Raw genomic sequence first — 15,243 nt, forward strand, 5'->3', positions numbered from 1 at the left:
AACTGCCATTCACTAAGTGCTTTTGAAAATAAAGAAAATCCTGAGAATCCCCATGAGGAGATGGGCAAGTCCAAAACATGTCAGTTTTGTCAGATTTCTGCTACCCACTGTGACAGCAACATAGGAGAAAGGTCATTTATAGCTCCTTTTACTCTAGATGAACATACTTCTTATTTGTATGTGTTTACATGTATTTTAATTTTTATTTTATCTTTCGAGATAGTGGTCCTTTAATTATCGTTTAGAAGTTTTTACCAAAACCATGGCTACACTGTTCTCAGAGGCTCTGAACCAACACAGCCACTACCTCTATCTTCTTTCCCATAATCCCTTGTGACTAGGCAAACATAGGATAAATGTAGTCATATAGTCACAATATTCCCCTACGGGGCAAAAATACTGCTAAGCCACCATGGCTGTGCATTGGCCAAGCAAAGAATGATCACCACACTAGTCAAGCACATCTTGAAACACTTCTCCCATGTGGAACTTTTTACAAGCAGGAGAGGAATAACAAGCCCATCAAATCTTCAGAATTTCAGTCATTAAATGTCAAAACGATTACCAGAGGAACTAAATTTCTTCCTCAACCCAGAATATAATGAAAGCTGTCACATCAAAGGTGTACAAAGAGTGGTTCTGTTTCTCGTACCTTTATCCAGGTCGCTTGAGGAGTTCCATGATGAGGTAGGAGATATGTCAGCAGCAACCATCAGCTCACTTCCTGTGTGCAACAAGAAACAAGTAGACATTTACTGGAGAACCATTTAGAGGCTGCTGTAAAACAGAAGCATAGATCTGCAATATACAGTACATCTCCTGAGATATGGAATAATGCCGAACAATTATTTATGCCTTATGAATTATTTGTATACATAGAATTAGGGTGACACTTTTTTGAATCCCATTTCTAGATCCCTCAACAAGAAGTTGAACAAAACCACCTCATACTGACTTTTCAGGGTCTACATCTCCATGGGAACTGTGGCCCTCCCAACAACCTCTGGTCTTGTGGGACAGCAACTCCAAAGACACACCTCCCTCCATAAGAAATTACTGCAGGAAAGATTCCTTGGGAGGCTTTTCACACCCCTCTCACAATGCTCTGCATTGGGTTAGGCATCTGATGGGGTCGTTAGGATTAGGCATCGGCAGGGGGAGGGCTTTGTGTGAGAATGGGGTTGAGTTTTGCTTTATCAGAATCAGCAATGCACAATATTAGAGTACCCAAGCAGCTTGGGGTGGCCCAGAACCACTAGGACTGATATAGGGAACAAAAAGAGGCCGAAACCCTTCCTACTAAAAAGCAATAATCGGTGTAATTTGCCTTCTTAAAACAGATGGTATTTGCGATAATTCAGCTTTAAGTAATCAACTATGGTTACCCACAATGCATCACTACTGAATATGCAAATTTTCTCTATGCTATTTCTGGTGTCCAAATTTTGGTGACAGCCTTTTGCATGTACGTATCGGAGGGTTACTAATACTTCTTGGGGAAATTCCACCCAGTCTTTCAGCTACAGTATCCATCTCTGTCTTTACAGGTTAATACAGAATTCTTTATGAAGTCACGTAAAGAAATAAATCTGGGTGTGTCCTGAGCTGCAGACGAGCAGGAGCCGAGCGCTCACATCTAATACAGATCCCTCCATCAATAAAGTCTGGAAAACGCCTCACAAGGCAGACACTTCAACTTTCCAGCTCCACATTTCCTTACTGCATTCACCTCATTATTTATGGAGGATGTCACTGATTATTACCCTCATAATATTTTATTTCAGTCATTTTGAAAAGGATGTCACACTGACACAACTGGCTGTCTTGCTAGCATCACAAGCATTTGTCCGTGGCCTAACCCTTTAGCAGCCAATTCATTGCAAACTGCTCCAGGACAATTTATTTTAGCACATTTTTTGTTACATTTTCTTGCTTCTAATTAGTATTTCTTTAATGTGTATTTGTGGCCACTAGTCACTAGGGGGCTGTGTGAGACAGTAACAGAGGACTTCTGCTTTTAGTTTCTATATTTTCTGCTAGAGAGAGAGATCAAAATGTTTTAAGAATTACAGCAAAACAAGTTCTGCCAACTGAGGTCAGAAGCAATGCACTTATTTCAAATGAGATAACTCTATTGAAGCTGCTAATAGGTTAAAGAAATTCTGTAGTAGGAGAGGTGTGGTCTATGGCATTGCTGACCTCTTCAAAAAATGGCATTTAACCAGATGTAATGCTTGAGTTACTGTAGTGCACGTCCAAGCAATTGAGTCAGAAGGAGGGCAGAATACATCATCTATAATAATAAAGGCGGCAGGGCGAATTTATAATTTTTGTGACCCTTTTCCAAGTATGTTGTGTCTCCTATTTCTTGTGCAGCAGTGCCTTTCCCATTCCATGCGCAGCCCCCTCTACCATGTGTTCCCTTGGGCATCAGTTTCCCCTTTTCATTGGTAGCCGCCCATTTTCATCTCCTTCTTTTATATATAACTACCCCTTTTTCATGTTCAGGTGCTCCCTTGGGCTGCAGCCACCCAAGCTCCAGGCCTTTGTGGCCTTTCAGGAAGTCCACAGTGGTGGACTTACCTCTCCAATGAAAACTTGAATTGTCTGTGTCAGAAAAAAAACTATCATATACTCCACAAACAATGTGATGCATTTCGCAGGTATTTCACCAGCTTCAGAAGGCAATTAACAGTAGTAACTTATATGAGCTCTCAGCAAGCAAGGCGCGACCAACGAAATGTGTTGCATTGTTTGTAAGTATACAATAAAGTTTTTTTTGCCCGATACAGAAAATTTGAGTCTTCAATCGTGAGGTAAGTCCACACTACCTCCCATTATTTAACTGTTCTTAGTATAATTTTATTCTTCCTGGCACCTCTGTTTCATTATATTAACCAGTGTGAAAAAAAGAGGAACGCAGGCCATTTTTATATAGAAATGAAACTGTACAGTGTACACACGTCTGTCTAATCAGGTCACTTCTTGTACCCTTTAAAAAAAGACAACACCAGGAAAAGGCGCACTGTCCATGTGAATCAGTGGTAAACTTGAGAAAGTATGCTTTAGGGTAAAACATTCAAAGTGGTTTCCCCACTTTGCATTATGTTTGGCCCACTGTAGACCACTAGTAAATTGTATTGGGATGTAGCCCTAGATCACCAGGGAAGTCATTTAGTAGGGGCAGGAGGAAAGCACTAGACACCAGGGAACTATTTGGGGGTCATTAGACACCAGGTAACTGTTTAGAGGAGGGGGGCACTAGAAACCATGGATCTACATGGGGGGGGATGGGGAACTGTACAGAGGTGGGAGGAGGACCACTAAACACTAGGGAGCTGTAAAGGGGAGAGAAGAGGGCCATTAGACACCAGAAAACTGTATATGGAAGGAAGGAGGACCACTAGACACCAAAGAACAGTATAGGGGAGGGAGGGGGGCCAACAGACACCAGAGAACTATTATCAGGGAGGGAGGGGGCCGCTAGACATTGAGGTGGCCTTCGACTGGGTCCCAGTAATCACTTTCAGCCCACCTTGTATTTGACTTTGACACCCCTGGGTTAGAACTTTAGATTAATTAAAGATAGAGATTTTTCACCTTTTTTTTAATTACAAAGCTATGACTAATATGTCGGCATGTAGTAGAGAAAAAAAAAGAATAATTTCAAGATTTTGATTCAAAATTAAACGGTATTAAATTATATTGAAAATGAAGAAAAATAATCATCATCATCATTTCAAGATTCTGTTATCATTTGAAAATAATATATAATAATAACACAGATGCCCCCCTAATAGACTAATTACTAAATCAACTGTCAAACAATGAGCCTTCAGCTTGTGGCTGTTCCAAGTAACAGATCCTTTGTACCCGCGTGTTAAAGAGGAAGGAGTAAAAGCAAATAAACACGAATCCCGTATAAATAAAGCCAGCGTAAATCTTGTAGTTGGGAAAACAAATCGCTCAGGGGTTTCGTCTCTTGGCCCGGAATATTTTCATACAGCCAGACAAGGAGCGATATAGACGAGATTCCATGATGATCTTATCAGGGTTCTGGCTTCTGCTCGGCATGAGGTTGGAGTTTGATGTGAGAAGACTCCATTGTGCTGGGCTTTATGATAAGACGGAGGTACAGAAAATATGTGAGACCACCTCGGAGATGCTAATCGATGGTCTCTGCGCCTCTGATGGAGACACCTGGATTCTCGGCTAGATAGAAATGGAATTACAAGGTAACCTGTGTGGAATGTCTGATCTTGCTCGGATAACATTATAGTCATATTTAGGAATTTAGTTCTTAAGCTCTGAACACAGACTTGATCGCCATCACTCGAAACAAGCAAGGAACGACGAAACGGGCGAGAATCGTTGAAAAAAAAAAGTGTACCAATGATGGTAAAAGACAGCGATTATCATTTATGGAGAACGTTTTTGCGGAGAATGGTTCCGATAGATGCCTTCGATGATAAAATTCCGACATGACCGAGTCTCCGCTCAATTTCTCATAAAAGTGAATGGAAAAAAGATAAGAAAAATGAGCAGAAGATAAGAGAATCGAGCAGAGGATCGATTGGCTAATAGTGCAGAGAATCGAACGCGAAAAACGTAACGTGTATACACACCATACAATTTTCTGTTAGATTTTGCTGTAATTAGATTATTTTCTGTAAAGTACTGGTAGAGACTGGTCATTATCTCTGGTGCATTGTCTTCTGGTTATCTCCTGCTGAGTAGAACAATGCCTAATTGCTAGGCAGATAGATGCTTAGATAGATAATTTCCAACATGTTGGAAATGATCTATCTGGCAGGTTAATCTAAAGGTATGCCATCAGATCCGACCAACAGATAGATCCCTCTCTGATCGAATCTGATCAGAGAGGGATTGTATGGCTGCCTTTACTGCAAACAGATTGTGAATTCTTCTCCGTGCTCGGTTCCTCCAGCTTTACTGAACTTCCTGCCGGGGAAGTTTAAACAGTAGAGGGCGCTCTACTGTTTAAACTTCCTGCCGGGACAGGAAGTTCAGTGAAGCTGGAGGAGCCGAGCAGGGACAGCGGTGACAGTGGGGACACGCACCGGCCTGAGCAGGTAATGTATTGCCGCTAGCGTCATGCATTAGAACGCTGCTATTGACGCACTCCCGACCAGCCGGCGATCAAGCGAAATCTTCCGCATGTACGGATCGACGGAAACGATTGATTTCAGACGGAAATCGATCATTCTGTCAGCGTTTGCGCAACGATTTCACAGCAGAATCGATCACAGTGATCGAATCTGCTGTATATCGGCAGGAAAATCGTTAGGTGTATAGGCCCCTTAAAGCCCCATGTACACGATACGATTCTTTTTGCGATTCGATTACGATTCTATCGTGTAGATTGGGCTTAACAGAAAATCTTACAGAAAATTGTATGGTGTGTACTAGGCATACAGTAAGTGATGATTGAATTTGAATAGTTGATCGTACAGTGGAATCGCTAGATGCATGGTCACCTTTAGTTTTCTCACCACCATGAAAAGTCTAATACTGGTGCTGGGAATACACGTTACGTTTTTCGTTTTCGATTCTCTGTGCAATCTATTAGCCATTCGATTCTCTGCTCTTATCTTCCGCTTGTTTTTCTTATCTTTTTCCTATTCACTTCTATGAGAAACCGAGCAGAACAGAATCGAGCGGAGAATCGGACATGTCGGAATTTTATCATCGAAGGCATCTATCGGAACAATTCTCCTCAAAAAAACGTAATGTGTATTCCCAGCATAAGGTCTGATATCCACTCACAAGATACAACGATTTGCTACAACTATCCTTGGGGTACTATGGCCCCATTCAAACAAAACCTGTGAGGAAATCATCCTGATTGCTGTAGTTCTGACAAGTGTCACATGACCTTCAGAAGAACCACTGGATGGAAAGGGTTGGGCCTTTTGGAAAGCCATACAGGTACTGCTTTTATTAGCTGAACTGATCACTGATGATTGAATCAGCTGCATAGCTGTTGCCCCCAACACGCCTACTCAGTCAACATTTTGGGAAATGTAATGATGGAAAGGGTGTTTTGGCATGTTGGGTAACGTCTGTCAATGGGCAGGGAATCAGGGGCCGCACAGCATTGTACACATTGGCCCATATGCAATTCACTTTTTCTCCTGAGTTTTCTATAAGGAGACAATTTTTCCTCTTCAATTTATAATAACTTCTTAGTACTTTGCAGGGTAAAAGTACCAAAAAGTAGTTGAAAAAGTACTATCAAAATTATTTTGAGTATTTGTTTGCTTGCTGGTGGTTTAAAAGGTATTTTACTGACAAGTTAGAAAATTTCACCTAGGATAAAAAGTTAATTGCATATTGCCCACTGAGTAGTACAAGACTAGTGGTTTGAGAGATCCTCAATTAGAATTCTGCTGAAATCGAATAGAGAATAAGTTGACAAGACACACATTAAAGCATAATTCCATGACTTTCTTTACCTATAGACTTCCTCTCACAGTGTTCCCCCATTCCCCCAAACCTCCCTATATTCATCTTTGACAGTCTAAATGTTTTAAATCATGTGACCCCATTATCTAGCAGGACAGGCCCTGGATCTGATACTTACCTTGTTTTAACAACCACCATGTGCGCAAACACAACTCTCAACACTGAATTCTGAGAACTTCTGCAACACTACTTGCATTGCCACACCTCCTACCTCAGCCATGCCCCATTTTTGCCACAACAACACCCCTGGTAAACTGAAATACTGTGTGAAAGTCTGAGTCTATAACACTACTCCCCCCACCAATCACCTGTGAGCAGAGGAGATGAATTGCTCATGCCTGGTGGGTAATTGATTCGGAGAGATTTATTAGATCTGCCTTCTAGCTCAGCATTATTAATGACAGCAGAGAATCATCACAGATACCAGGTAAGTATTTTTTCTTTATTTTAAAGGGTAGAAATATGGCTTTTCCCATGTTCTCCTTATTACAGTTTTTTTTACTGCCCCTTTTACAATTGCATTGGAATCCTGCAATGTGTTACCCTGGTTTACCGCAATGTCAATGTAAGTTGGGCTAGCACACTTACCGCATCAAGTAGCGCGGGAAGTGCCCGATTGGTCGCTGAGACATTGCAACGTCAACAGCGCATTACCGCTGGACTTCCGCGGCAACGCAGTGGTGGCGGAAGTAATATAAGTCAATGAGGGATGCAGAAATTTTAAACATGTTGGCGGTGGCAGTGCATGGAACGACGGGAATATGACGGGGAAACCCAGTGACGTACTTACTGTCCAGCAGGAGGGACATCACTGGGGGAGGGGTGGCGAGGGGGCGACGCTATGCAAATGACCCTATCGGCGCACTCTGCAGCAGGGTCATGTATTAGGCATTTTGTGCGTTGTGGTGCGAGGTGACGGGGCGGGGCATCGCACTGCAGATGCATTGGCCAGGGGTAAATCCAGACTAAAACAACAATATTGCACTGATAAACTGGGCAAACCTTACTGTCTGACATGGCTAATTATAGGCGATTCCCCACATTTACTGCCTGGTTTCTTTAGGAGTATTTGAATGGCTGATAGTGGTGTAAACACAACACAAGGGAACTTGGAAGAGCTTCATAAAAACTTGACCCCTATTAGAAGACATAAACAAACAGTTAAACCTGTTTGCCTTTTTTTTTACTCCAATGCTCGAAAAGGTTCGCAATGAAGTACGGCTATACTGACCACCTTTTGGCCTGCTGACCTTTTACAGAGAATTAATTTTATGGGCTCAAGGCACAAAAGGAATAAAGTACAAGGTCATCACTTGTCTGTCTTATTTCTGTAGACTGTGTGAGTGAATTGTCTGGAAATGCAAATATCTGGAATGACTGCTGTATAAATTGGGCAACTGCAAATGATCAGCAGACAACAATGCTATACCGCCACCACTCTCTGAGAATATAAAGACACCTGCAGCTGTGAAAGGCTTGGAAAAGGTTTAGCAATGTGCTGGAGTTCTTTAAATTGTCCCTGTTGGATTTGTTTTCACTTTCTGTAGAAAAATTTCTTCAGGAGGAAAAGAGGGCCAGATTTATCAAAGCATTACCGACAGTTTTTTCTTCAAAAACTGTTCTAACCAGCAGAGGAACTGTTCTGCACTAGTAAGAAACTTCCCAAAGCCTACATAATAGTGGCAGTTTAGCGTGGATTTCTAGAGCTGCACTACAGTTAAGAAAAGTGCAAATCCATCCCTAAACTGCTGCAGATTAGGAAGTGCTCAATAGCAGTTCTACAGATAGTGCAGGCTAGACATGATTTGTGAAGCGCTCCTCCCCCCTCACTCAGAGCCTAACAGCAGATGTGTTGGGTACCTCAGCAACAGCAATTTCCCTCACACTGCACTGCCTGAGAGACCTTCCTAACTCCTCCTATTCTTAACAGTTTAAGAAAGAATCTGCACTATTTAGTGATTTCTTAGGATGTCTGAGACTATTCTGCACGGATTTCTAAAAACCTACTAATATTTTAACTCAGACACTCTTGGTAAATGTCCCCCAGAGACAGCAAAAAAACAAAACAAAGAATGGGGAGGAGTTTTACTGTGGCTCTCATTTCCTGCCACTGGGATGGATGCGATGTCCCAGGGACAAAAAAGCAAGGGAACCTTTCAGTCATAGCAGTGGGGTAACTACAATTCATTGGGCCCCCCACCAATGTTCCCACCCCTTCCCTTGCTTCCCCTTTAATGCCCTTCATGGCCTTGGGGTCCATCTCACAAACATCATAAAACAAGTGTGGTCATCGTGATCTTCACACCCATAACAAGTGTAGCCACAAAAACACCTGATCTGAAGTATAGTCCCCTGTATCAGAGGAAGGGACGGTTAGTAGTTGGGCCCCCACAGCTCTGGGCATCCCTGTAATCACAGGCGCTGCACCCCTCTAGTTACGCCCGAGTCATAGGGTCGGCAGTGAAACACTAAAAAAAAATTGTAAAGCCTCTATCCAATTTTTAGCTGTTGATTGAGGCCTGTTAGCATTGCTAAAGTGCAGGACCACACTGCGCTCCCTCACAGAAGGGCTCTCAGATTCAGAGGGAGTATGGACCACATATGGACTTCTAGTCTGCCAGAGACAGGACATTTACAACTAAGACCATAGGCATAAAGAAAAAGGAGTCTTGACATTGGGGTTGATTCACAAAACAAAATTTCAAGAATTATCTCACCTTACTTTTTATCTTTACTAGGGGTTAATTCACTAAATTCACTGAAGGCTGCCATATTTATTTCCTTTTAAAGGGACTCCGAGCACCTCTCATGGGCATGCCTTTAAGCCAGACAACTTCCAACAAAGTCGTGTTATGACCTATCTGGAGGAGCTTTTTGCAATGGCCATGTGTGTCACTTCCTGCTTCATTCAGTGATGCACTTCTCTAGCAGAGAAGACAGGGGTGACCGGGAAGGTATAACATAGCCAAGATGGAAGCCATCATTTTCAAACTGAATTTGAATGAAAACTATTTGGTGTAGTACGGCGATTCAGGCATCAAATGAGAGCACAAGCTACAGGTCGGAGTATTAAAGAGACTCCGTAACAAAAATTTCATCCTGTTTTTTATCATCCTACAAGTTCCAAAAGCTATTCTAATGTGTTCTGGCTTACTGCAGCACGTTCCACTATCACCATCTCTGTAATAAATCAACTTATCTCTCTCTTGTCAGACTTGTCAGGCCTGTGTCTGGAAGGCTGCCAAGTTCTTCAGTGTTGTGGTTCTGTGATGCATCTCCCCCCTCCAGGCCCCTCTATGCACACTGCCTGTGTGTTATTTAGATTAGGACAGCTTCTCTCTTCTCTCTTATCTTTTACAAGCTGGATAAATCCTCCTCTGAGCTGGCTGGGCTTTCACATACTGAGGAATTACATACAGGCACAGCTGTTTGCACTCTGCAGGAAGAAACAGCCTGACACTTCAGTGGAAGATAGCTGCCAGGGGAAAGAAACACACAAATGATCTCTTGAGATTCAAAAGGAAGGCTGTATACAGCCTGCTTGTGTATGGATGTATTTTCTATGGGTGGACATATTGTACATCAACCTACTTCCTGTTTTGGTGGCCATTTTGTTTGTTTATAAACAAACTTTTTAAAACTGTTTTTAACCACTTTTAATGCGGCGAGGAGCGGCGAAATTGTGACAGAGGGTAATAGGAGATGTCCCCTAACGCACTGGTATGTTTACTTTTGTGCAATTTTAACAATACAGATTCTCTTTAAAGGCATGCCCATGAGAGGTGCCCGGAGTCCCTTTAAACAATAAAAATTGCCTGCTTATCCTCTGACTTCATTTTTTTGCCATAAACCTAGAACCAGGCCTGGATTTACCTCACAGGAGCCTATAGGCACAGAGGTCCTGGCACCTTAGGCTTTGCCCTCAATGAACCTACAAACCCCCACCAAACTCCTCCGCAAGTGTGCTGGCTGTCCCAGCTGTCACTTCTCCCTTACTTTCCTTGAGATAAGTAGCTACAGGTGCCCCTTAGTACCCACAATATTAAGTAGCTACAGGTGCCCCCAAGTATTAGGTAGCTAGTGGTACCTCAGTATTAAGTAGCTAGAGGAACCCCTGACTGAAGGGAGATATCATCAGTGGAATGCCGAGAGCAGGGTGAGTAACCTCTCATTTACACTCTCATTAGGGCTCTGCACAGGGAAAGAATAGAGGGGAAGCACTCAGAGAGGGAAATGAGCCGCCTTTGCATCATCAGGCGCCTGTAGGCACGTGCCTACAGTGCCGTATAGTAAATCCAGCTATGCCCTAAACAAGTATGCAGATCAGGTGTTCTGACTGAAGTCCGACTTATTTGCCTCATGCTTGTTACAGGTGTGTAATTCAGGCACTACTGATGCCAAAAGGATCAGCAGGACTTATAATTTATCTTTCCTTATCTGACTAAACTCATGATTTAATTTAAAATGTATCTCTCCTTCTCTAACTTAATTCATAATTTAATTCATATTTTATCTCTTCTTCTCTGACTTATGTCTCCTAATCTGACGATTCTGACAAACCGCATGATTTATCTCTCTTCTTATCTGACATAACCCACGATTTACCTCTCCTTTACTGTTTATCTCAGGAATCCGGCCCCTTATAACTGAGGGAGAAATACCTAAGGTGAGGTCATTCAAAAGAAGAACTTCATTATGCCAGGCTGCCTTTTTGAGTTCGCTTTCACTATAAGAAGCTATATTTTTATTATTATTAACGTTTATTGTGAAGAATACACGGAAAACAGACTTGAACCCTTGCAAGGAGCTATATTCGTGTACACTGTGGTCTATGGGACTGGCTAGCAGTTCCCCAGCACTGTGTGTATAAGCTGATGGCTGTGTTCTTGTACACTGTTGTCTATGGGACTGGCTAGCCATTCCCCAGCACTGTGTGTATGTTTGCTGGCTGTATTCTTGTACACTGTTGTCTATGGGACTGGCTAGCCGCTCCGCAATACTGTGAGTATGTTTGATGGCTGTATTCTTGTACACTGTTGTCCATGGAACTGGCTAGCTCTGTGTGCAGGAGCTGCTGCTGATCTGTAACCTCCAGGCACGGGTATCTGATATCGCCGTGTACACAGGCAGAGATGGAAAATCTACAAGCCATCATTGCCAGCCTTTTTATTTATGGAAAATCTGTGTTTTCTATTATACATTGGGGATAACAGACATGGTTATAAAAGCTGGAAACCACCCAATGACTTGTAAGTAAATATTAGTTCCTGGAAAAGTTTGTATTTTCAGTATTGTGACCAGCTTCGCTCTACAAGCCTTGTTCAAGTCTGCAGTGTTACAGGTAGGCTTGCATTCAAGGGGGTAAGAGATTTTTTTTTTTATTCAGAGCAGGCAGAAGTTATAATTTAACATCAGGTTCATGTGTTCATACCTACACTCAGGCTGACAGCGGGAATACTCTAAAGGGGCCCATACACTTTTCTGGCCGACTGATCGATCCCGATCGATCGATCGTTTGCAAATCGGTTGGCCAATCGACCGATCGATGGCCGATTTCGATCGATTTCGATGGATTTCCATCGAACTGGCAGGGTGGAAAATCTAGGTCGATCTGATGAGATTGCTTATCAGTTTGCATTGGCCTTAATGGAAATCTGATGGCAAAAAAAATGCCATCAGATCGAATTTCAAAAGATTTCAAACTGAAATCTATTGGAATTCTATCCTGGTAAAAAAATGTTCTAAAAACGCATCAGATAGATCATCAGATGCATTTCTTATCTATCTGCTGCCAATCTGACGAGTGTATGGGCACCTTAAAGGTAGCCATACACTGGTCGATTTGCCATCAGATTCGACAGACTGACAGATCCCTATCTGATCGAATCTGATCAGAGAGGGATCGTATGGCTACCTGTACTACAAACAGATTGTGAACCGATTTCAGCCTGAAACCGATCTCAATCTGTTGTGGTGGTGGTGGTGCTGCCGCCGCTTCCCCCGCCCGCATACATTACCTGCTCCGCCGGCGCGACTCCAGTCCCCAGGTCACCGCTGCTCTGTCTCCGCTCTGGTCTCCGGCCCTGGCATGCTTTACTTCTTCCTGCCCGACAGGAAGTTTAAACAGTAGAGCGCCCTCTACTGTTTAAACTTCCTGCCGGGCAGGAGGAACTGAAGCATGCCGGAGACCAGCGCGGACACGGAGCAGCGGTGACCGGGGGTAGTCGTGCCGGCGGAGCAGGTAATGTATGCGGCTCTATTGCGTCGGTCGTCGGGTACTCGAACGCCGCTAGCGACGTGCTCCCTACCCGCGGGCGATCGACGCTAATTTTCCGCACGGAGTGATCGACGGGATCGGACGAAAAGGAACGAAATTCGCCGTGTAGCGCGAACGATTGGCAGCAGATTCGATCCCAGTGATCGAATCTGCTGTCGAAACGGCGGCAAATCGGGGCCAGTGTATGGCCAGCTTAAGGCCTCGTTCACATCATTTAGCGCAGATGGCTATGCGATCGGAACGCAACGCGTCCGATCGCACGCCATCTGCGCTACTATGCGCTGCAGATCCCATTCATTAAAAATGAATGGGATCTGCGCAGCGATTCCCAAAAATGCGTGCTGCATGCGATAGCGCAATCGTACTGCTGTGCAGTGCATATGATGGGAACGGTAGAAGGGCTGTCTATGCCCTTCTACCGTTCTTGCGTGTCGCACACTTTAAACGCACTGCCAAAGTGCGCAGCACGTATACTCTGAACGAGCCCTTAGAACCAATCAGACTTGTTCGCCACTGAAATGGCTGTCAGTGTAACAAATAGGTAAATTATAAATGATCAGCGTAGAGTCCAAAAACAGAAGACGAGTCTTCAAAAAAAGAATAAGAGCGGGCAAGTCTCCATCACAATAAATATTGGGGTCTTGGCACAGCTCTGCATTCATGGATACCCAGAAAAAGGAAAGAGGCTTACCAGCTGGTGACAACCCACATTATAAGGTTGTATCAACAATTTGGTAGGACATCGGGAAGCAACAGTTTGTCCAGGATCCACCAATTCAGCAATGATTCATCTCCCGAATGGATATCAGTAATAAACATCATAAAAAACAAACGGCAACTCTAAGTGTAAACCGTTTAATATAGAGTTTTCATAGTAAAAACAGCATAAAAAATAGCATAAAAACAAAACTTACCTAAGTGCAACTTTCTCGGGGTTCCCATTGCATGGGCCCCTTATAAGTTTTGTTTTAATGGTATTTTTTATGCTGTTTTTACAATGAAAACACTATATTAAACGGTTTACACTTAGAATTGCCGTTTGTTTATTTTTTGTGATGTTTATCACTGATATCCATTTGTGAGATGAATCATTGCTGAATTGGTGGATCCTGGACAGACTGTTGCTTCCCGATGTCCTACCAAAGCGTTGATACAACCTTATAATGTGGGTTGTCACCAGCAGGTAAGCCTCTTTCCTTTTTCTGGGTATCCATGAATGCAGAGCTGTGCCGTGACCCCAATATTTATTGTGGTGGAGATTTGCCCGACTTATACTTTGTTAAAGACCCGTCTTCCGTTTTTGGACTCTGCGTTGAACATTTATAATTTACCTGTTTGTGAACTCTGGACATTGTTCTTCTCTCAGCAGCAGCCACTTTGTTTCCTTGGGGCTGATACACATATGCTAACTAGTGTAACAAATAGAACTTGTTATAGGGAAGGAAAGCCAAATGATGTCTCATCAGTGTGCTGCTACTATTCACTATCTAGTCAGCAGTCTCAGGGGGGAAGTGGGAGGGGTAAGCGGGAATGGGAAGAGGTGACAAGAGAGGAAGACAGGCGAACATTGTTAGTAGAGCGGAGATTGCGTGTAGGTATCTGGAAATAATTTTCAATGCCTTAAATTTACATTATCAATTGGGGGAAATCTGGGACTGATATATTTACTCTTTATATTTTGCTGTGATTTAGGATCAGTGGTGATGATGGTGAAGGGGTCAATATTGTCTTTAAAATGTAATTAAAAGAAAATCCAAAAATAGTTTTCTTCCGATGCATATTTGAAAAAAAATCCAGCCAAAAACCGGTTTGGTAGAATTAACCCTGTAAAATGCCGCCACTCCATGCCTTTGCACCTGCTTCCTAATAATATTTGTGGGCTGCGTCTGATCTATCTCATCTAATTATGTTCACAATAAATATTTGAGCCTGGCTGTCAGGGTGAAGTGCACTTACTGACTGTTGGGCACAATCATCTCTTCGTCCCCCTTCCTGAGTGATGTCAGCGTCTGTCATGACTCAAGACTTCCATACAAGGGCCGTATTGTCCAGGGCGAGAGGGGCAGCCGGCCGTACGGCCATCTGGAGGGCGCCTGAGATTGTTTACACAAGTGTCAGGGTGTCTGCTGCGTCAGAGAAGACAGAGATCTTCATCTGTCGGCTTGGAGCCATCCCCGCGGTCAAGAGAACTGGTACCAGCAAGCCAGGCCTGTCTGAGCAGCACGAGCGTATCGACTTGTGCAATATACACTCTCACTTTGCCGAGCTAGGCCCCCAGTTTGAATCCCAGCCAGTGCACAGAGTTTGTATGTTTTCCCCATGTCTGAGTGGGTTACCTCCGGACACTCCGGTTTCCTCCTGATGGAGCAGAGTGGTCTGTACACACAGATAGGCACCCAGAATAACAAGTTAGAACTGTTTACTGAAAAAGAACATGCAGTGATATAATCAGATACCACCATCAGGAAACGCAGCTTACT

At 43.3% G+C, this 15,243-nt stretch overlaps 1 protein-coding gene across 3 annotated transcripts in view; it reads right to left on the minus strand.

Annotated features, from left to right (window-relative positions):
- The window catches only part of ROR1 (receptor tyrosine kinase like orphan receptor 1), a 428,674-nt gene that overhangs the window by 143,001 nt on the left and 270,430 nt on the right, over positions 1–15,243 (minus strand). For 2 of the 3 annotated variants that reach the window (XM_068239315.1, XM_068239313.1), the window contains exon 2: positions 653–724. In XM_068239315.1, the coding sequence (XP_068095416.1) occupies positions 653–713 (61 nt within the window). In that variant the 5' untranslated portion in view covers positions 714–724. Of the gene's footprint in view, positions 1–652; positions 725–955; positions 1,049–15,243 lie in introns of those variants that run through there. The other variant, XM_068239314.1, reaches the window with a different exon arrangement.

Source organism: Hyperolius riggenbachi, chromosome 6 (genome assembly GCF_040937935.1).
Source record: "Hyperolius riggenbachi isolate aHypRig1 chromosome 6, aHypRig1.pri, whole genome shotgun sequence".
NCBI lineage: Eukaryota > Metazoa > Chordata > Amphibia > Anura > Hyperoliidae > Hyperolius > Hyperolius riggenbachi.